This window comes from Pristis pectinata, chromosome 4, assembly GCF_009764475.1.
Source record: "Pristis pectinata isolate sPriPec2 chromosome 4, sPriPec2.1.pri, whole genome shotgun sequence".
Classification (NCBI taxonomy): Eukaryota; Metazoa; Chordata; class Chondrichthyes; order Rhinopristiformes; family Pristidae; genus Pristis; species Pristis pectinata.
In genome coordinates, this window is record NC_067408.1 from 35,333,033 (window position 1) to 35,356,688 (window position 23,656).

General features: G+C 40.5%; 1 protein-coding gene across 3 annotated transcripts in view; it reads left to right on the forward strand.

Moving 5' to 3' along the window:
* The first annotated feature begins 5,968 nt into the window (after positions 1–5,968).
* sncb (synuclein, beta) overlaps positions 5,969–23,656 on the forward strand; it is a 54,809-nt gene continuing 37,121 nt past the window's right edge. The window contains exons 1-4 of one of the 3 annotated variants that reach the window (XM_052014568.1): positions 5,969–6,165; positions 6,404–6,547; positions 7,066–7,104; positions 12,313–12,464. In XM_052014568.1, coding sequence (XP_051870528.1) covers positions 6,427–6,547; positions 7,066–7,104; positions 12,313–12,464 — 312 coding nt within the window. In that variant the 5' untranslated portion in view covers positions 5,969–6,165; positions 6,404–6,426. Of the gene's footprint in view, positions 6,308–6,388; positions 6,548–7,065; positions 7,105–12,312; positions 12,465–23,656 lie in introns of all 3 variants that reach the window. The other 2 variants (XM_052014569.1, XM_052014570.1) reach the window with 2 other exon arrangements.

Sequence of the window (23,656 nt, forward strand, 5' to 3'; positions counted from 1 at the left end):
AAGGCCAATATATTACCTCCTACGTCATGAGCTTTTGTTTTCTGCAAATAACTTTAGATGAGACAACTTATCCAATATCCTCTGGAAATATCAGTATAGTATATCCCCTATATCCACTGTACATGTTATTTCTTCAAAGCTCTCCAATAAATTGATTAAACATGATTTCACTTTCACAAAACCATATTGACTTTGCCTGATTACCTTGAATTTTTCTAAGTGCCCTGCCACAATGTCTTCGAGAATAGCTTCAACCATTTGTCCCTATGACAGATGTTAAGCTAACCAGCCTGTCGGTTCATGATTTTGATCTTTTCAGATTGAAGGGATTACTTCTGTTATTTTCCCATCTAACAGAATCCATTCCATTTCCCTGAGTTCATTCCTCCTTTCCAATTTTAAATTATACAGCTCTTTTGGGATGTTACTTGTATCCTCTATAGTGAAGATTCCTGTTTTATTCATCTGCCATCTCCTTATTTTCCATTATTAGTTCCCTAGATTCGATATCAGTAGACATATTGTTAATTCTTTTCTTTCTTGGAATATCTGTAGAAACTCTTAATATATGCTTTCATATCTCTAGCTTGCTTTATCTCATACTCTAACTTTTCCTTTCTTACTAATTATTTAGTCATTTTTGCTGTTTATTACATTCTGTTAAATCTTTTGATGTGCTATCTAACTACACAATAATTTTCTTTAAGTTTCATATTTCTTTAACCCCAAAGGGTGGACTCTCTACTTGAAATGTTTCTTTCTTGTAGGAATGTATCTATTCTATACATTATGAAACATCTTCCTAAGTGTCTTCCACTCATTGCTGCCAGTGTGAAGTATCCAGGAAGACCAGGAAAAATGAGAAAAAGGAACAGGGTTTATAGCTGGACCACATCCAAAGGATAGAGACATCTGAGTGGATGGTTCCAGTAACGTAGAGAAGGGATAAAGGAAGACAGGATGTGCAACCTGTAACACAATCTGAAAAATAGATGTAGCTTTAAAACTATTAGGACTTTTAAGTGCAAAACAAGCAGAGTTGGCAGTCATAGCCCATGTGTTGATTCATTTGAACAAATTTACATTCCCTTGTATGCTATTTTTGGTTTCTATGTTTACGTGCAAGTCCTAAATGAAATATTTGGCTATTTATAATAGTCTTGTAGCTTGCAACTTAAGATATATCAAACATGTCATCCAAGGCAACCTTTTACACAGCTCATGGTTGGCTAAGGGTGTATCTGACCTATCCTACTTGATTGTAAGCATACCATGAGATAAATCAGTCGACATGGATAGGTTAGTAGTAAAGTCAAATTATTAACTTTGGTTACTCTTTATAAAGATGGTTCCAACACATTTAGGGATTTCTATATTAAACAGTGTAAATAAAATCAGGATCAGAAGAATAAAGCCCCCACCTATGTGTCTGTACATCACAAGTAGATGAATATAATTTCTGATGTAATTCTAACCACATTACCAAATCCAGTTCCTGAATTTTGTCCTTTACTTTTCCTAAGGGCCACAGTGGGATTACTTTAACACAGTTTCTAAAATAATAACACTTACACACTAGGGATGGCATTATGGCACATCTAGTTGAGCTGCTACCTTACAGTTCCAGCAACTCAGCTTCAGTCCTGACCCCAGGTGCTGACAGTGTGGAGTTTGCGCATTCTCTTTCTAGCCATATTTTCCCCACATATCCCTGTTTATTCTGACATTCAAAGACATGCAGTTTGTAGGTTAATTGGCCTCTGTAAGTTCCCTGGTGTGTAGGTGGAAGAATCAGGGTGATGTTAATGAACATGTGTGAGCGAATAGATTACCAGGAAATAAGTGGGGCAATGGGATTGATGGAATTGCTCTGAGAACCAACATAGACTCAGGATTTAACCTAGCAAGATCAGGATTTAGATTCACCGGGAACTGTGGTACATTCCTGGTGCATTTTGTATGCCTGCAGCTCCTGTCCTCCCAGGTTGTTGGTTTGAGAGCTACTGTCAGAGTTACCTTGACAAGAACTGCCACGTATTTTGTTGATAGCACACACAGCAGCCACTGCAGCCAGTGATGGAGGAAATGAATGTTTACGATAGTAAATGTGTTGTAAGTCTAGCAAATAACTTTGTCCTGGATGATGTTGAACTTCTTGAGTGTTGTTGGAACTGCACTCATCTGGGAAAGTGCCTTGTTGGAAAGGCTGTAACGTTTCCAGGGGTAAGTCACTCGCTGCTGGGCACCTAGCCATTGACTTGCTCTTGTAGCCACAGTACTTGTGTGGCTTGTCCAGTTCAGGATGTTGATAGTGTGCCACTTGAGCAATAGTATTCTCTTGAATATCAAGGGGAGGTTGTTAGACTCTCCACATTGGAGATGGTCTTTGCCTTACACTTGTGTGGTGGGAATGGCATTTGCCCCTTATCAGCTCATGCCTGGATATTGTCGAGGTCTTGCAACAAGCAGGTCTGGATTGCTTCATTTTCTGAGGAGCTGGAATGCTGAGAGCTTTGCAATCATTTCAACTGCAAAATCTAGGCCAACAGTCCCCATCTGGAACTTGTGGGCAGGCTGTCTGTGAGATGAAGAGAATATTAAATTAGCCTCAAAGGGCCAGATGTTCTTTGAGGAGAAGGCCCATAGGATGAATGAACAATTGGTGTTAAGTAGAAAGCGTTACGTGAAACTTTCCCAAAACATTACAAAAGGTTTCCCCTGGACTTAGGAAAAAATGGTACAGGTATAACCACAGAAAGTGAACACAATTACAAAATCTATGGCCTGTTGATATAGCAATTTTTATACCACAGAGTCATAAAGCAATACAACACAGAAAATGGGCCCTTCAGCCCAAATTGTCCATGCCGACCAAGTTGCCTAACTGAGCTAGTCCCTTTGCCTGTGTTTGGCCCATATTCCTCTAAATCTTTTCGATCCATGTACCTGTCCAAATATCTTTTATATGCCATAATTGTACCCACCTCCACCACTTCCTCTGGCAGCTCGTTCCATATATGCACCATGCTCTGTGTGAAAAAAATTGCCTCTCAAATCCCTTTTAAATCTTTCTCCTTCTTCTTTAAACCTAGACCCTCTAGCTTTGGACTCCCCTACCCTGGGGAAAAGACTGTGGCTATTCACCTTATCTATGCCCCTCATGATTTTATAAACCTCTATAAGGTCACCCTTCAACTTCCAATACTCCAGGGGATAGAAGTCCTAGCCTATCCAGCCTCTCCTTATAATTCAAACCCTCCGGTCTCGGTAACAGCCTTGTAAATCTTTTTTGTACCCTTTCTAATTTAATGATATCCTTTCTATAGCAGGGTGACCAGAACTGTACACAGAACTTCAAATGTGGCCTTACCAATGTTTTGTACAGCTGTAACATGATGTCCCAACTCCTGTACTCAATATCCTGACTGAAGAAGGCAAGCATGCAAACGCCTTCTTCACCACCCTGTCTACCTGTGTCAGCAGTTTCAAGAAACTATGATTCTGCACCCATAGGTTTCTCTGTTCTATAACGCTCCCCAGCGCCCTACCATTTACTATGTAAGTCCTGCCTTGGCTTGTCTTACCAAAGTGCAACACCTCACATTGTTCTGAATTAAACTCCATCTGCCATTCCTTGCCCATTGGCCCAGTTGATCTAGATACTATTCTAATCTTAGATAATCTTCTTCACTGTCCACTATACCACCAACTGATTAGAGTTCAGGACCAGCAAATTCTTTTGAGGATGAAAGATAAGGATGGCAAGATTCGGGAACTTTGGATGACAAGATATAAGATAAGTCAAAAAGAAAAAGGTAGCAGATGAAAGGATTAGGAACTAGAAATCATATAGAGCCCTTGAGGATTGTAAAGGAAGCAGAAAAGAACTTAAACAAGAAACTAAGAGGGCTAAAGGGGGCCAGAGCAAGTAGGATTAAGGAGAATCCCAAGGCATTTTATCTGTATATTAGGAGCAAGAGGGTAGCTAGGGAAAGTGTAGGTCCACTCAAGGACAAGGAAGGAAATTTATGTGTGGAGCCAGAGGGAGTGGATGGGGTCCTTAATGAGTACTTCGCATTCGTATTTGCCAAGGAGAAGAACATAAAGGATGGTGAGATGAGGAAAAGGTGTGTTGATACTGTAGGGCATGTTGATATTAGGGAGGAGATCTTTGGTGACTTGAAAAACATTAAGGTGGATAAGTCCCCAGGGTCTGGTGGGATCTATCCCAAGATACTGAGGGAAGCAAAGGAGGAGAATTCTGGGGCCTCAACAGAGATCTTTGTATCCTCTTTAGCCAAGGGTGAAGTGCCAGAAGACTGGAGAATAGCCAATGTTGTTCCTTTGTTTAAAAAGGGGAACAGGGACAAAACAGGAAATTATAGGTGGTCAGCTTTACATCAGTGGTAGGGAAATTATTGAAGAAGATTCTTAGGGACAGAATTAACTCCTATTTGGAAAAGCATGGATTTATTAGGGATGGTCTGCATTGCTTTTGTGGGCTATGTCCTGTCTCATAAATTTGATTGATTTTTTTTGAGGAAGTGATGAAGATGATTGATGAGGGTAAGGCAGTGGATGTCAGGGAAGCAATTGACAAGGTCCCTCATTGTATGCTGATCCAGAAGATTAAGTCAAATGGGATCCACAGTGAATTGTAAATTGGATCCAAAATTAGTGTAGAGGGGTGTTTTTCTGACTGGAGGCCTGTGGCCAGTGGAGTTCCATGAGGATTAGTGCTGGGACCTCTGTTGTTTGGAACATATATTAACGAGTTGGATGAAAATGGAGGTGATCTGATTAGTAGGTTTGCAGAAAGCATATAAAATTGGTGGAGCTGTGGATGGCAAGGAACATTGTCAAAGGTTGCAGCAGGATATAGATCAATTGGAAATTTGGACAGAGAAATGGCAGATGGAGTTCAATCTAGACAAGGGTGATGTGACGCATTTTGGGAGGTCAAATGCAAGAGGTCAAATGGCAGGATCCTCAGAAGCATTGATGTACGGAGAGAACTTGGTGTGCAAGTCCAGAGTTCCCTGAAAGTGGCAACACAAGTGGTAATGAAGGCATACAGCCTACTTGCCTTCATCGGTCAGGGCATTGAGTAAAGAAGTTGGGAAGCCATGTGGAAGCTGTATAAAACTTTCGTTAGGCCACATATGGAGTATGGTGTGCAGTTCTCCTAAATGTTGCAGGCTGAGGGGGCAACATGATAAAAATATATGAAATTATGAGAAGCATAGATGAGGTAGATTGTCAGAGTCTTTTTTTCCCAGAGGACAGAGGTTTAACGTGAGAGGGGGAAAGTTTAAAGGATATTTGTGAGGCAAGTTTTGTTTTACACAGATTGGTAGGGTGCCTGGAACATGTTGCTAGGGAAGGTGATAGAAGTGGATATGATAGCAAAGTTTAAGAGGCATTTAGACAGGCACATGAACAGGCAGGGAATGGAGGGATGCAGACCACCTGCAGGCAGATGGAATTAGTTTAAATTGGCATCATGGTCGGCGCAGATATGGTGGGCCGAAGGGCCTGTTCCTGTGCTGTACTGTTTTAAATAATTTATCAACAAGTTGCAAACTTTTCTTCGGAAAATTAAAGTTCCCGAAGTTCCACAGGTCCGATGTAGAATCTCTCTCCACAAATGCTACCTGTCTTGCTGATTATTTTATTACATTCTACGGGCGTTTTATTTGAAAGTATATGAGTGTTCTTTATGTCATCCGAGCATTGTTGTCTGTAATACTTTAGAGAACGGGCTCCGTTAACCAATGGATATTTCGCCCACTTCAGAATCCATTACTTGCATTGGAAATGTCGTTGTTGATGTTGGAGTGGAGGGAGGAAACTCTTCAAATATGTTTGAAAAAGGAAAACCGAAGATTGCTCGGCCCCACCATTACACTGCAGCCCCTCTCGACTCATTGAAAAGACTGAAGTCGGGGTCACGGGAAAGACGGGAGATCGTCGGTGGAAAATAATGTATCTCGTCTTAGGGGAATTACATTCCTGGAAAGGGGAGGATGTGTGAGTGTCCGTGTGCGGTTGCACGGCACTTTGATGAAATCACACGCGCTTTCCGAAGAGCAATAGATACGGAAGAGGACAGGAGCTTTGAGGGAGCAGTCTACAGACAGCACCACAGGAGCATTAGGTTGACAGGTCAGTTAATCTGTGGCATCATCGCCGCAGAACAGGATGATCTCTCTCCTCGCTTAATCTGAAAGCATCCCCCTCCTCCTCCCCCTCCTCATGGTATTTTGATCAAATCTGTCCCAATCCATTATTACCCAGGTTGACAAAGGTCAGTACTGATGTTTGTATAATTTATCTGTCGATGCCTGTTACCTTCTTTGTTTGGGGGTGAATAAATCAGATTTAGTAGATGTTTATTCTGCAGTGCTCCATTGATCGAGGACCAAAATGGATGTTTTTATGAAAGGATTGTCCAAAGCGAAGGAAGGAGTGGCTGCTGCAGCTGAGAAAACCAAGCAGGGAGTAGCAGAGGCGGCAGAAAAAACTAAAGAGGGGGTTCTCTACGTTGGTATGTACAGACTGGGCACTGTCAATATTAAACCAGCCAGCGTGTAATGTAAGGCAGTATCGTTACAAGGAAACATTCCTTTCCACAGTAACTGACAAGTGACTTCTACAGTTGGGATATATATATAATGTGCTAACGCGGTTTTTAAATGAATATTCCAAAGACAAATTAATGGGGTCAGTTGCTAAAAATAAACTGAAAACGTTTTTATTTATTCTCGGGAGAACGTCGTATTCTCCGTCCAAGACTGCTCTCGTTATTTGCTGCGGTCTGATTCAGTCTCAAAGGTCTTATTTCCGCTGAGCAGATGGTCCAGCCATATGGCACTCTAAACCCTGCAAAATATATCCTTTTTCCAAGGATATAGCATGCACATTCACTTCAGTGCGACTGCCTTTAAGGTAACGAAAACAGTGGTGGCATGTAGCAATAAATATTCGTGAATTAAACAATCACTCGCAGAATGATGCTTTCAAGAAAATGCACAAAAATAATATTTATATTTAATCTTTCCTCAGGGTCTAAAACCAAAGAAGGCGTTTCAAGCGTCGTTTCAGGTAAATTCACGTGCTAGAAGAATTAAAATGTGTAGCAACCCCGAAGTTACATTTTTGTACTTGCATTAATCAGTGCATTGAAAGCAAATGCTTTCTATCTTCGACATCAAGGACTGTAGATCGGTTTTGGTTCTGCATTGGGCATGTTGTTAATGTTAGTAAAGTGATCAATCTATCAACATGGTTTGGAGTAATACGTAATTTTTATATTTCAACAAGATCTGTGTGAAAATAATCTCTTGCCAGCAGTATAGCTTACATGTACAATGTACCTGTAGCTGAATAACTTGCTCTCCTGTACATCGTTAACTGTGATTGCTGTGTTGCAAATGGCGAAGATAAATTCGCGACTGAATTTCACTGCAATGAGGCAAAACATTCCACCAAAATGTTGTCTTCCAGATAAATGTATTGGTGATTTAGTTTCAGCAAAAAGCTAAATTAGGAACATGTAGAAACACGGTACTGCCACGTGTGATTTTAACATATTATCTCTTAATATATTCATAAAATATTACCTTATCCACTACCATTTAAAATAAGTTAGTCTTGGCTTGATAAAATGCATGAAGTAATGTCATAAGCATTATTTTAATGCACATTTGTTAAAACAACACACAGCAACTTTTAGGCTCAGTTACAGGAGCATCTTGAATTTGACTAATACCAGATTTATGAAAAGTTTGTTAATAAGTTCAGACTGCAGTTATATCACACATACCATTTCGAATGACTGTAGAAGTAAGAGATATGCACTGTATATTCTCATGGTTCCTCAACCAGTTCAAGGTGTATAGGTCAAATTACTTCTATAATTATATGTAAGTGTGAATAAATGCATTTGTCGAGGTCATGCTAAATCAAGGATAAAAATAAGGTTACCAGTACAAGATTGGGAATGTTTTCAGTACACATTATTACTAATTTACAGTTTTGAGATGCATACAAAACGTATGGAGGCCAGAGTTAGAAAGCACCTTTCAAATTAATTAGTATTGAACCCTCTAACTGCCTGGAATTTTATTTCTCCTACTTTAATGCACTGCTAGATTAGACTGGACTCTGCAGGTTTACTTTTACAGAGTACTTAACAGTATAACTGCAAACTAAGATAACTATAAAGGAACAGCATGCTTTTAATGAAGGAAAAGATTCCAAATTGACAATCTCTTTAATTCATTACTCAGCTGAACATCTTGAATGGTGTATAAAACTCTGGGGGTTAAATTGGATAGCACTGGAAAATGAGACCTAGGATTTCAAATGAAATTTGTGCTGTCTGCTCATTATTATGGCTTCTGCTACTAGTCAAGGCTAATGACATTGTTGATTGGCTTTGTGTTTTATTATGGGTCTCAGTGCTGTGTTTGACATGCACAAGATAAAGTTGATTTAAGCCCAACTTGTACCTCTTAAAGGCAAATAAATTATGGCTGGAACTCTTGGTAGAAGTCATTCCAGAGGTCTTTACAGTATATAGCAGAATGTGTGTAGCTAGAATGAGCACTCAGATTTTCAGATGGAGTGCAGGAGGTTTTGGTAGATGAGGAGGAGAGAGATCCTCTAGCCATAGGGACCTATTTTTCTTCCAAGCAAGTGATAGAGTAGCAGAGGGAAAAGTCAGCTATCGAGGTCATTGTGGGTAGTGCAGCCCCAAGCACATGAATGCGGTGGGACAAAATATGCAATGATCATACAAGCATGGCCAAGGTCAGTGACCACATCTTCAAAGGCCATATCTCCCCAAAGGCACCACTAGCCTTGCTCAATGCACGTGACCCTATCATTCACTACCAACAATCTCTATCAGCCAGGGACCTAAATTTCATTTGGCACATCACTTCTTCATAAAGTACACCACTACTCCAAGCATTATTTGCAAATCTCATACCTTCACACACTGCCAGGTATTCTCCCATGACAGACACATCACCTGAACGAAATCCGTTAACACATTTCCCTCTTTCTTTCTAGGGAAGGTGCCTTTCAATGAGCACCCCCAACAACAAGCAGAACCTGCAACTTTGATCTACCTGGAGGAGAGAGTCCAGACCATAATTAGAGCTGTCAATAAAATGTCCATGGCCAAAACTGACACTGACACCATTGATGATCACACCTAATCCTTCTCACAGTTCACTTCTTCCTGATCTCAAACTTTCCTGTGATTTACAAGTGGCACACCTAGCTCTCTTCACCTCAGCACTACCCTTTCAGTTAACCAAAACACAGCAATCATTGGCTCATATCAAGACAGGAAAATGAATGCACTCCAACACTGGATCTAACACTTGTAGCCACTAGCTCAGATGCAAGCTCTTCATAGAATTACTGCAATGATTAATTTAGGAGCAGACAACTTCATATCGTGAGTCACCGTGTGCAAATAGCCTGCAGGTAGTCCATTTGGATAGGATAATAAAGGTTTCAATCCTCTATAGGGCAAGCCCATACAAAGGGTTCAGATAAGTACTCTGAGTGAGCAGTCTACTGAAGCAAGCTAATGAGTTTGCATGATTACATGCTTGATGCATTGGTAAGCTTAGTCAAAAGTGTGCATGTGGTACCCATGAGCAGGAGGGAGTCCAATGACAACCTTGCAAAGGGCTTTGTATTGAGATTGGAGCCGTTCTTTCCCAGTGTGAAAGTGGTGGCAGCTCCACTTCAAAGCGAGCACAGCCGAGGTGTGGTTGGATGACTGATATTTCAGCTTCCTTTTAAGCAGAAGCAGAAGTCATTCATTATCTGAATGTTGTGGTGGAAACTCAGACAGTAACCATGCAAACTTAGACTACTCTCATGTAAGGTTATCTTGCAACCATGCAAGCTCAAACTGCTACCATCATGGCCCTGGATACAAGTGTTAAAAGGGTTTTGCAGAAATCACAGCACTCCAGCAATCTGTTCCTGAGAATTGCTGAGACCTTGCCTTGGGAGATTGATAGTGAATCTGTGGACCATGAATCTGCTGGTCCCCTCAGGGTAACAGTATTCATGATTTCACTACTGCCACTTTGCAATGCCTTTGCTGTTTTTTATCTACCGGCCAGTTTAGATACCAGTGTTCATGGTGAGAGGTGCAATCCAACACTGAGCCTACTGGACATTCTCTCCACCAAAAATCAGCAGTCTTCTGGCAGCCATGCCATAGCCATTGGCAGAACACTAGATCAAGGGAAGATGTGCTGATAAAATACTCAGAATGATTAATAAAAGTTGGTATAGATTTGTTTGTGGTTGGAGGCCTGCTGTTCTGTATATCACAAGGCTTCTTCACGATGTTTCAAAATAGCACTGGCGTTATTTGAGGTCTGCTTGATTAGGTTGCAGCTGGTATTATGGTGCTTGTTATAGTCCATAGTACTCTCATGCATTGATTTCACTCTGGATAGTGAGAGGATATCCATTGTTGCTCTGGCATGGCTGAAAGATAATGCTACAACAGACTAATGTAAAGTATGAGTATTGTGTATATTGCCTGCCTACTGGGCAGCAAACATCATGATGTGCTGGGTATGGTCACAGACTAGCTGCACGATCCAGAAATGGTAGCCTTTATGATTATGGATTATGTCGGAATCTCTTACTTTGCTCCTTCAGGAAGTTTGTGGTCTTTGTGAAGCTCATGCTACCAGTTGCTATTTGAGAAAGGAGAAGGAGGTGAGTTGTCCTGCAGTACAAGACAACTGTGACCTCCATGAAACTGTAGTGTGCAACAAACAGTGATATGTGGCTGGTGTTTCTAGTTCCAGCTTGGAAAGAGCCTCAGCAATAACAAAAAAGTGATGGGCAAAATGACCTTAACAATTCCTGCAACACAGTCTGAGCCTAAACTAGCAGTAGTTGTAAAATCACTATATTGCATATCTCTGTCAGGGCCTTTTTATCAAATTATCTGGCCAAGCTCATAACTCTTTGTTGAGGTGCACTTTGGAGAATTGTCCCTCGAATATGTTTGCTCATAGGGCCTCCAGTTGAGGTACTCTCTCTTGCCTTCCCCTTCTGATCAGGTTACTTTGCTCTCAATGCCCTCCTTTCTTCATTCTATCTGTCGTGCTGCATTCTAGAGTAATGGTTACTAATGGAACTAAGTTTAGGAGCAGGAGGGTTCTGCTCATAATTCTTCTTTTCTGAAATGCTACAATTCTTGAAAAGTGACAGTGCCTCGAAAAAGACCAAACTGTACCTTCCTCCATACTGCACTCAGTAATAAAACAGCAAGGAAGCTGAAAGCAATTGATGATCATTTTAAATAGTACTGGTGAAGGGGTCCCTCCTGCTGATAAACTCTGAATTTCCAATGTGTGTACTCGATGTATGACATCAGCAGTATTACTACAACCATTCCATACCTTATGCTTTCCAATTTGACCAAAGAACTCTTGGTCAGAGGAACCAATGGGAGAAGAGAAACAAAGGTGTGTGATTGGAAATAAGAACTAAAGTCATGATAATTTCAAGTAAACAGCAGCAAATATGCTTAGTGCCCTGTAGAACTGAACAACCTTACTTATGTAAAGAAGCATCATATTCTGGATTTCTTAATTGCAGAATGTCTCTACTCAAACCACAATGGAATCTTCATCCTTACCAACTTATGGTGTTTTCAAAAACTTTGAAGGATACAACATTGACGAGTTTGAACTATTCATGATATTGAATTGTTCATGATATTCAATTGTTAAAACTTTTCAAATAAAATAAAGATTTTATTCTAAAATTGTTTCAGACACAAAAGGGATTAAGGGGTATTTGGAGAGACTGGGAATATAGTTTTAAGATAGATGATCAACCATGATAGTGGCGGAGCAGACTCGAAGGGCTGAATGGTCTACTACTGCTCCTGTTTTCTATGTTTCCATGTTTTATAATCCTATCTTACAGACAGTCACATTCGTCGGTGTTTAAGGGTTGATCTTTCTGTTTTCTCAAACAAAATCAATGTTGCATGACCACATAAGGACAAGCTGCTTATTTAAAATCTTTGAACCATCATAAATAAGTTAGATTTTACTCTATTCCAAAATGAATTTCTCTTGAAATGAAACACTGAATAAATGGACATAGATATTTAAAACATCCTATAAAAATAAACATTGAGCAATTCATTTCAAATAGATCAGAACAGCGCCATTGGAAGGTAGGAACTGAAATAAGAAATGTTCTTTTTGAATACGTATCAAAATATTTTCTTGCTTGCTTTTTTAGTGGCTGAGAAGACAAAGGAGCAGGCCTCTTTGGTGGGTGGTGCAGTTATCACAGGGGTCTCAGCTGTGGCTCAGAAGACAGTGGATGGAGCTGGAAACATTGCAGCAGCCACTGGTCTGGTGAAAAAGGATGACTTCCCATCTGAAATAAAGGTCAGCTTTCATCAAGCATGTACACCCCACCCTTTGCAGCTGTAATTATGCATCAAAACCATTCATTATATGCTTCACATATGCTTAAAATAATAATGATGAACACCCAGCTTCCAATGATAACACTACAGAGAAAACTGAAAATCTGGTATTTATTTGGATGATAATATCCACAAGCAGTTTTTAAATGTCTTGGAGTTTGAAATATATTCTTACTAATAATTTCCATGTTATGGAGAGGTTAACAGAATTTCAATGGGGGCTAGATCTATAGCATCCATTTTTTAAGCCACAGTACAGCCACCTAATGCTCAAAAATGTATTGATGTGTTCACATACTTGGCAAGGAGCTTTGTGTATGCACAGCTAACTACTAATAGCAGAACACAAAACAGAAATGTCAGGACATAAATCAGTCTACAGTAATGATTTGACATTAACCATGCCATTTTCGACTTCTACACTACAGGCAATGTACTTACTTAATTTACTATTTCTATTTGCAGTGCTTTCCTATTCTTGTCTAAAGTATTAGAGTTCACAAGACACCCTTTAACCTGTACTTACCAAGTGCTGCAGCTTAGAAGATAGTGAAACAGTTGTATCCAGTCACAACGGCAGCAATCTGAGCTCACATGGCAGCAGTCCCAAGCTTCCAAAACACCACTTAGATCTTTTATGTTAGCTGTCTGTGCTTTTAACGGAACTAATTGTGACCTAGCCTTTTAGCAGACTAACACACATCCTATTCTTGCCCTCTGCCCTAAGTGTAACAGGCCTGAGGTCTCATCACATGCAGACCCTCCCTTATTCTAGTTCTGAAGTACAAAATGTCTCGGACCAGTGCTATTTTATCTTCACTGATTCCTTCCTCCCTCATATAATTGGGAAAGTTCCAGTATTTGAGCCTCTGAAATGCAAAAGGGACAAGGCCATGGTGACTGAAGGCGAGTAAGTAAGGTGTATGTACAGACACCAACTTCAGCTTTGAGCGTTAGAAGAAATTCTGAGAATGAAGAGAAGTGAGGCAAGGAGAATCGAGTCTGCAGATATCCCATGGAATATTCCTCGCATCAGTGCCACTTCCTATGATGATCAATATTCTGTATTTCAATCAGGCTTGTCCTCCTTCAGTTTATTTGTGCTGTCTCCTGTTATGTGTTTCATTCTCTAGAATTAAGGTAGGAAGTATTGTCATTGTGTGTTGAGCAACATGTGAGCATCATGTACCATCCTGGGTGAATAGCTGCTAATGTCTGCAGGTTATGAATTGTGGATGAACATAGAACATAGGACATTACAGCACAGTACAGGCCCTTCGGCCCACAATGTAGTGCTGACATTTTATGCTGCTCTAAAATCTATCTAACCCTTCCCTCCCACAGAGCCCTCCATTTCTCTATCATTCATGTGTCTATCTAAGAGTCTCTTAAACATCCCTAGTGTATCCACCCCCACAACCTCTGCCGGCAGTGCATTCCATCCACCCATCACTCTCTGTGTAAAAAAACTTACCTCTGACATCCCCCTTTTACCTTCCTCCAATCATCTTAAAATTATGGCCCCTCGTGTTAGCCATTGTTGCCCTGGGAAAAAGTCTCTGACTATCCACTCGATCAATACCTCTTATCATCTTGTACACCTCTAGCAATTCGCCTCTCATCCTCCTTCTCTCCAAAGAGAAAAGCCCTGGCTCACTCAACCTATCCTCATAAGACATGCTCTCCAATCCAGGCAACATCCTGGTGAATCTCCTCTGCACCCTCTCTAAAGCTTCCACATCCTTCCTATAATGAGGTGACCAGAACTGAACACAATACTCCAGGTGTGGTCTAACCAGAGTTCTATAGAGCTGCAACATTACCTCACAGCTCTTGAACTCAATACCCTGATTAATGAAGGCCGCACTCCATATGCCTTCTTAATAGCCCTATTGACCTGCGTGGCAACCTTGAGGGATCTATGGATGTAAACCCCAAGATCCCTCTGTTCCTCCACACTGCTAAGAGTCCTACCACTAACCTTGTATTCTGTCTTCAAATTCGATCTCCCGAAGTGTATCACTTCACACTTTTCCAGGTTGAACTCCATCTGCCACTTCTCAGCCCAAGTCTGCATTCTATCAGCAACCTTCTATACTATGTAATCTACAGCAACCTTCTACACTATACAGCAACCTTGTACACTAAACAGCAACCTTCTACACTAAGAGAGGTTTGCAATTTGCAGATTATAAGAGGTGAGGTGTAGGATGCGAAGTGACGTACAGCGCTGATGGATACAGACCATTGGCAAATATGTGATGAACGGCACTTGGCATAGCAGTTAATGCTGCTGCCTCACTGCTCCAGTGACCAGTGTTTGATCTTGACCTCTGTTGCTGTCTGTATGGAGTTTGCACATTCTCCCTGACACTGTGGGTTTTTTCTGGGTGTTCTGGTTTCCTCCCACATCCCAAAAAAAGTGCTGTATTGTCAAAGTCAAAGGTTACTATAAATTACCCTTGGAGAGAGAGTGTGTGTGTGTGTGTGTGTGTGTGTGTGTGTGTGTGTGTGTGTGTGTGTGTGTGTGTGTGTGTGTGTGTGTGTATATATAATGGTGGTGGTGGTGGTAGGAGAATCAGGGTGGAATTAATGGGCTTGCGAAAGAGAATAGGTTGCAGAGAATTAAGTGAAAGGAATGAGACCAAATGGCCTCCTTCTACGCAGAACAAAATATGAGAAATATAAAAATCAGAGAGTTTAGAGATTTGAGTAGCAGACAAGGCTGGAGGTGAGAATAATAAAGTGTGCAAGCTGAAGATGAACTCACTCAGTTGACAACTTGTTGCAGATCATTAAATATCTTCTTGGAGCAACTTTACTAGCAGTGAAGTTCACCATTCCTCCTTTTCATGGTCTTCTGCACATATCCTTGACAGTTCCCACTATGGATTCTCTGTGACTCCTTTCCACAACCTGCACTGACAGAAAACTTCAATAATTCTCAAGCATGTCCAATCATTCTTCAAAATATGATAGCCATGATTCACTTCTGAAGAAAAATCCCACCACTTTTTGTAGCTGCTATTCTCCCCTGTTTGAAGAAGGGAAGGTTGCTTTTAAGTGGTCCTAGGCCATTAAGATATTGAACCCCCTGCTAAATTTGTGCAGTGAATGAACAGCACAGAAGGTACTGGCTGCAAGCAGGCCACAGTAATTTAATGTGCTTCCTAAAATGAATGGACTTGGATTAATCACTTACCATAATCAGCTTACCCATTTTTAAGGTTGGTCAATTTAGATCCAATTATCTATTCCTCCCTGAAAACAATAGCCACAAAATATGAGATTCCTTTTCAATAAAAATGCCAACAGGGAGTATTGTGTATAGATGGGCTTCACTGGAAAATGGATTTCTCCTCACTTAAACAACCCTTTGTTGTACTGAGTATAATGTTACTAATTACTATAATATTGTTATCTATCAGAACTCAGGATCATATAGTGTCAGGGAAAATTGCATACTTTGTACAGTAAAAAAATAAACTATTCTTGTTGCTCAGCTGTGCACTTTGTGTGACATCTGATCAATTTACTTTAAATATATCATAACTTTAAAATCTCTGAACTATACCATATAATAAAATGAGAAGTTAAAGCAACTGAATCATATAGGAGTAGGAGTAGGTCATTCATTAAATGCACGTATTTTGACATTCTCTTCGATGATGAAAATAGATTGTAGTTCTCTTATCTTTGCAGTTATCGAAGTTGTCGTATATCGTGAATATAGGCCTACTTTGAAAACAGATAAGGTATATCCACTGAAATTAACAGTAGTTTCAAGGGAAACGGCAAAATAAAAACTTAAATGAAAATGCTGATCAGATTATTGCATTTTCAGCACTGTTCTGTTACCACCCCTGTCCGAGTACAACATGAAAGTTAGCTAACTGGCAAATCTGTTCTTTAAAATATGTATTAAAATGTCAAAGCATACATGTAAAAATATGGTTTATTTTATATATACTACACAACAATTGGCATCTGAAGTGTACCTTTATATGGTTTTGTTATTTTGCAAGTAGAATATTGCTTCTAATTATATTGGTCTTTTGAATTGATGGTTGGAGTCTTCAACCTGGATTCCAGACCAAAATAATCCTTACCTCTTGGGTTAGATTCAGAACTCAAATGAAGGAAAGTTGAGGCAGAACAAATGATTCATGACAGAAGTCAGAATGAATCAGTATTAGATGACAATATTATTTTACAATCTTATGCACTGAGGCCCTTAGAAATTCATGAGTATTGTAAAAAGCCCATGAAGTTGGCTTTCTTTGCTCACAGTTCTCAAAACCTATATATATTAAAAACTTTTAGAGTGAACTGCGTTATGATTGTCACATCTTTGAAGCCCTGACAAAAAATATGCTTGGAAATTCAATTGCCCTGCCTCAAGAAAGGAGGACCAGGCAGCAGAATTACATCTGTGAAAATATGCAGCACCCACTTATTGTCACCAAAGCCTTGGCTAGAGTTTGATGCAGTGGGACAATGACCAAAGTGTGGGTGCCACTTTAATGGGTGTATGAGAATATCTAGGCATTAATGATTAAGAAGATAACTGCAACTTATATCTTCACTACTACAATAACTGTGCTCAGAACAATCCCAAGTAAAAGAAGGTGAATATTGTAGCCTTTGATGTTAAGTCAGTTTTATTTACAAGAATGTCAGAAAGTATTCTACAGCAATGATAGTAGTTGACAAGAAACTGTATAAACAGTTGTTTAAAAGTTGCAATTACTATTTCTAATTTCCTCAGTGGCTGGAACAATAATAACAGCACCACTGCTTTCAGAAAGGGTCAGGATAACTCTAACCCCAACATTTGTTTAACATCATTGCAACTGCAGTACGAATTGTGGCACTGTAATAGGATATAATCATTGGATATTTGCTTCCAATTTCCCAGTCATAAGCAAAGTCTCCTCATTGCTTGAACCCTAAAAGGAAATGCTGACACAAATACAAGGAAGCAAAAAAAAGCTAAAATCAAGGAGAGAATTTCCAAAAGAATATCAAATCTAACAACAAACTTTTATATGAATTAAGAGAAATCCTGTAATATCTAACAGCAAAAACTTTCAAAATTTCTGGCAACAGCTGCATCCACGTTGAAAGTAGTGATCAGTCCAACCAGCACCAGTGATGTTTATTACTGTGTTTTTAAAATAGCTAATCATTATGCAGGAGACTCTCACAAAAGCTGTTCATGACATGATTATTAGATTACTGCCTTGCAGCTTCCAAATAGTACTTTTGGTTTGGTTTAGAAAGAGTCCAATTGACCTGTCAGGAGGTGGCCATTTAGGTGATAGAATAAGTAGAATTGATGTTTGACATGACGTGGTAGCCATATAAAAGTCACCTACGTAACATAAATTAGTGCTTAAAATGACCATGCTGTCGGAAGATAGAGCAAGGAAATGTGACCCAGTCATTTAATTATAATGTTAACTTCCAGATTAACAGGGAATATCTGAATAAATGTTTTATAACTCTTATGTTTAAATCCTGATTAATGAAGTACCTAATTTGAATACAAAATGGTATTTGCATCACTTTCCAAGTCTTTTTGTCCTTTCAACACCAGCAAGACCAAATTTATGAGATGTTTGTCTATAGTTGCAACATGTGCTGCAAAGTATACCGAAAATAACCATATTTGCAGCACATGCAACAGATTTCAAATTAGTCTGCTAGATTTGCTTCAACACAGTGTGACAAATAATTTTGGAATTATAATATTCTGTTAAATAGCAGAGGCCAACTATAAAATTGGAATAATTCTACTGTATTTCTTGCACCATGGAAATGTGTTGATTCCGGAAACCACAACTGGATTATCACTGATATATAAATAGCAGTATTTAAGTGAATGTGGGTGTCCAATCCAAGAAAAAAATACTTTCCAGTAGTTATAACTTCTGGCCACTACCTTAACAGGTTTCCTTCTCAAAATTAATTCATATATCATAGAATCATAGTCATAGAATCATACAGCATGGAAACAGGCCATTAGGCATCCTTCCATATTAATCATGTCTCCCAGCACTTGGCTCAGGCCCTCTGTGCCTAAGCAATTCAAATGCTCATCTGGACATTTATTAAATGCTGACAGTGGCCCTGCTTCAACTACTCTCCTATGTCATGCACTCTCATATCCCCTCTAATTCCTTTCCTCCTTACCCTAAATCTATGCCCTCTAGTGTTATCTACCTCTGATATGAGGAAAAGTTTCTAGCATTCTACCCAATCTATACCCCTCATAATTTTATAAACCTCAATTATGTCCCCTCTTAACCACTTCTGCTCCTTGGAGAATAGTCCTAGCTTTTCTAGTCCCTCCTCATATGAACTCATTTGCAATATGATGAAATCATTCATTCAGTTAAGGGTACAATATCCTGTCTAAAATACATTGATAATAAGCCCTGGCAATTAAAAAATATATTATCAGATGAATAATTTCAACGATGATGTTTTACTCCAAATATACTTAATTAACATAATGCAAAACAAGATTAATACTCAGGAAGAAAAGTAGCTCTCCAAAACAGCAGTGAGAAATTATTAAGTTGCTATGAAATCTAAGAACACCATTGCAGTTAAGGTTCTTATATAGTTGCAGTGGGAACTCAAAATTTCCATACAGCTTAATTAGAAGAAAATACTTTGGAAGGAAATATGTCTAGGTAGAACATGTTTGTCTTTTTAGGTGATATGAGTAGATCTCCAGAATGGTGTCTGCAGCATAGGCATGTATTTGTGGGCCCAGTTGGACCAGATGCCATATTGATGAGGAAGTTAATAAGCCAAGAGTCATTGTCTTCTGCAACTACGCAGAGCCTACGGGTCATGCTGAGAGTCAGCACAGAGCACTGATATGATATTATCTTGGCCACTTCGGACCGGAACGCTCCAGCTGACTTCCTCACAAAACTGACATTTCAACAATCAATAGCTGATTTAAGGTACTTATATGTTAGTTGCTGGTTAATTTCTTCTGGTTATTTCAGGGAGTGGAATGTTGGGACTGAAGGGCATTTAGCCACATCAGACCTTTTTCATATTCAGTGTACTCTCACAGATAAGACATTTGTAAGAACTCTTGTATTAAGACCAGAAAATTTGCAAAACATTCAGCAGATCAGGCAGCATCTTTTCCACAGACTTCTATCACATTCTTAAGTTGTGCCTCGTAAATGGTGAAAAGGTTTTTGGAAAGTTAAGAGGCGAGCCATTGTCCCAAGACCTTCTGATGTGGTCTTGTAGCCAAGCATTTCTGAGCCTGGACTAATTATGTTTCCGTTTTGTGACGTTCTGGGTCGTCAGCATTGGTAATGCTACTGGACATCAAGGAGAAGTGTTCAGCCTCTCTCGGATGATTGCTTGGAACTTGTGCGGCACAAATGTCACTTGCCACTCATCAGTCCTTGCCTGAATATTGTCCAGGTCTTGCTGTATGGAAACGTGGACTATTTCATCATCTAAAGAGTTGTGACTGGAACTAAACACTGTGCACTCATTGGTGAGTTTTCCCACTTCTGACAAAGCATAGCTCAGGAGTGCCTTGTCCAGCACATTACAAGTTTACTTCTGTCCCCACCAGTGCAATCAGCTATAACACCTCTACCGGTTCAACTCCAGCTATAAATGGGCTACTTGACAACAAGGTTGCATATCTCATTGATCCCATGCTGATCAGATGCATGCTAATGTCAGCAGTGGGTGTATAAGTGAGAACCATCGTCTTCCATAAAATCTGATGGAGCAGAGCATTAGCATGTTGAAACAGTGCTTCTGTTGCCTGGAACTAGCCAAAGGAACACTATTCAGCAGAACCAAAGTTAAAATCCATGGTGCCAGCTGCATTCTGCGAATCATCTACACGGTAGTGTAACGGTTAGCGTAACGCGATTACAGCACCAGCGACCCGAGTTCAATTCCGGCCACTGTCTGTAAGGAGTTTGTATGTTCTCCCTGAGTCTGTGTGGGTTTCCTCCGGGTGCTCCGGTTTCCTCCCACATCCCAAAGACGTACGAATTAGGAATGGGCATGCGTGGACGACATTGCGGGCTGCCCCCAGAACACTCTATGCAAAAGATGTATTCCACTGTGTGTTTCGATGTACATGTGACTAATAAAGATATCATCGTCATCATCATCATCATCATCATCATCATATGGACATAAGCATTAGGAGGAGGAGTAGCCTTTCCAGCCTGCTCTGCCATGTATTAAGGTCATGGCTGATCTGATGGAAACCTCATATTATTGTCAATACGAAGGCAGCCATTCCACCAGCATTTCAATGTGCTGGTGTGTTAAGAGGAAGAGAGGAAACAATCTAGATCTCCTGTTTCTGGGTCTGGATGTTGTGATAAACTCAACTGAGTGTAAAGCGAGTAAACCATAAACTTAATTCCCTTGTTCACTATTTTTTTATATCTTTCTTCTGCCTCTGACCATCACAGTTCTGCTTGGCCAGAGTTCAAAACTAAATGCTTCTACAAAAAAAAAACAATCCAAATGGGGTCTACGTGGATTTTAGTAAGGTATTTGACAAGGTTCCATGTAGTAGGCTTCTTCAGAAGGTCAGAGGGCATGGGATCCAGGGAAGCTTGGCCATTTGGTTTCAGAATTGGCTTGCTTGTAGAAAGCAGAGGGTTGTGGTGGAGGGAGGGCTGTGACTAGCGGTGTCCCACAAGGATTGGTTCTGGGACCTCTACTTTTCATGATTTTTATTAATGACTTGGATGAGGGGGTAGAAGGGTGGGTTGGCAAGTTTGCAGATGACCCAAAGGTTGGTGGTGTTGTGGATAGTGTAGAGGATTGTCGAAGATTGCAGAAGGACATTGATAGGATGCAGGCTGGGCTGAGAAGTGGCAGATGGAGTTCAATCCAGGGAAGAGTGAGGTGGTACACTTTGGAAGGACAAACTCCAAGGCAGAGTACAAAGTTAATGGCAGGATTCTAGGTAGTGTGGAGGAGCAGAGGGATCTGGGGGTTCATATCCACAGATCCCTGAAAGTTGCCTCACAGGTGGATAGGGTAGTTAAGAAAGCTTATGGGATGTTAGCTTTCATAAGTTGAGGGATCGAGTTTAAGAGCCGCGAGGTAATGATGCAATTCTATAAAACTCTGGTTAGACCACACTTGGAGTACTGTGCCCAGTTCTGGTCGCCTCATTGTAGGAAGGATGTGGAAGCATTGGAAAGGGTGCAGAGGAGATTTACCAGAATGCTGCCTGGTTTAGAGAGTATGCATTATGAGGAGAGACTAAGGGAGCTAGGTCTTTACTCTTTGGAGAGAAGGAGGATCAGAGGAGACATGATAGAGGTATACAAAATATTAAGAGGAATAGATAGAGTGGAGAGCCAGTGCCTCTTTCCCAGGGCACCAATGCTCAATACAAGAGGGCATGGCTTTAAAGTAATGGGTGGGAAGTTCAAGGTAGATATCAGAGGAAGGTTTTTTACCCAGAGGGTGGTTGGGGCATGGAATGCACTGCCTGGGGCGGTGGTGGAGGCAGGTACATTGGTCAAATTCAAGAGATTCCTAGGTAAGCATATGGAGGAATTTAAAATAGTGGGATATGTGGGAGGAAGGGGTTAGATAGTCTTAGGCGAGGTTTAAAGGTCAGCACAACATTGTGGGCCAAAGAGCCTGTATTGTGCTGTACTGTTCTATGTTCAAACAAAACTTATATATGAAATTATGGCATATAACAATACACAAAGGTCAATGTACTACTCTCAAAGGTTCTCATAATGACTGTACTCAGGGAGTAGCTACAACATGGTTAGTAAAAGATAGTGAACTTTCAGTGGATGAGGCCTTGGAGAGTACCTTGAGCAGTTGTGGCCCAGAACCCTCAGCTACAGACTGCATCATCACAGCTTGAACAGCAGCAATCCTGACCAGCTGACAGGCAAGGTCATTGTTGGAGTGGTCCACTAGAAGCCTGAACACGATCAACCTGATAAAGGTCAACAGATTTCTACTCCAGGACAGTGTCTCAACAATCCCAGTAATCTTTTGGAGGACAGATTGGGACTGGGGCGTGAGCATTTGAACACAATGATACCCATGATGTCAGCAATCTGAGCTGGCATGCAGCAACAAGACCTTGCTTGGTGTGCTCTGCGTTCTCACTGTAGCACTCAGATGATGGGTTGCTACCTGTACTGCAGTGGAAATTGTAACATTAGACATCAGACATTACGATATAATTCATTCCACAAGTGACCTCGTAAGGATGGGCTCCAAACTCTGGACAGAGCTCCATGCCAATTTACTGCCAGCTTCTTCCCCATTCCTAGACATTAACCATTGGCTTTCTAGCGGGCTTCCCAATGTACATAGCATTACATTGTGTATGGCCCTTTGCCCCATATGTAGATTGTCCTTTCAATATCTTTATCTGAGCCCTCTGCACTTGGTGATGAGTGACCTTACTTTCCACTCCAGATGAAGGGTCTCGACCCAAAATGTCAACTATTTCCCTCCATAAATCTGGACGGACCTGCTGAGTTCCTCCAGTGCTTTGTGTGTTGTTCCAGATTCCTGCATCTACAGTCTCTTGTGTCTCAACCTTACTTACTAGTCTGATAGCAGCTGTACTATTTTTGCTTCTTGCCATATCTACACGTGCCAAGTGTTTTACCATGTGTAGATTCCACCTCTACCCCCTCCTTTGAATAGCACACAATATCTATCTGGCCTGATGGCTGCAAGGGAAAAATTATTTGATTCTGCTTCTTGATCATTGTAATCTTCATGCTGTTGCTCCGCTACTTGACCGCGTTTCACTTCTTGGATATCTAACAGGAGAAAGGCACAACATTCTTCCATGGGTTCTCTTGTTGCAGCCAGTTTGTGCTTCACCCTGTCCTGCAAAAGAGAATGAGGCATGTATATGGGAGTCCTGTGATACGTTAGGGTGATGTGGCTGACACGGTTGATCAAATGGCAACGTATGCAAGGTGTGAGATGTGTGAGTGAATTGAAGCTTATGAATGTTATGTATGATTCCCAAGTGGTGGTTGTTGGTTAATGAGTGCAGGGTCAGGGAGAAATGAGAAATATCTGAAGTTAGTAAGATCACATGTGAAAATGGATTAACCAACTTTAACCACATGT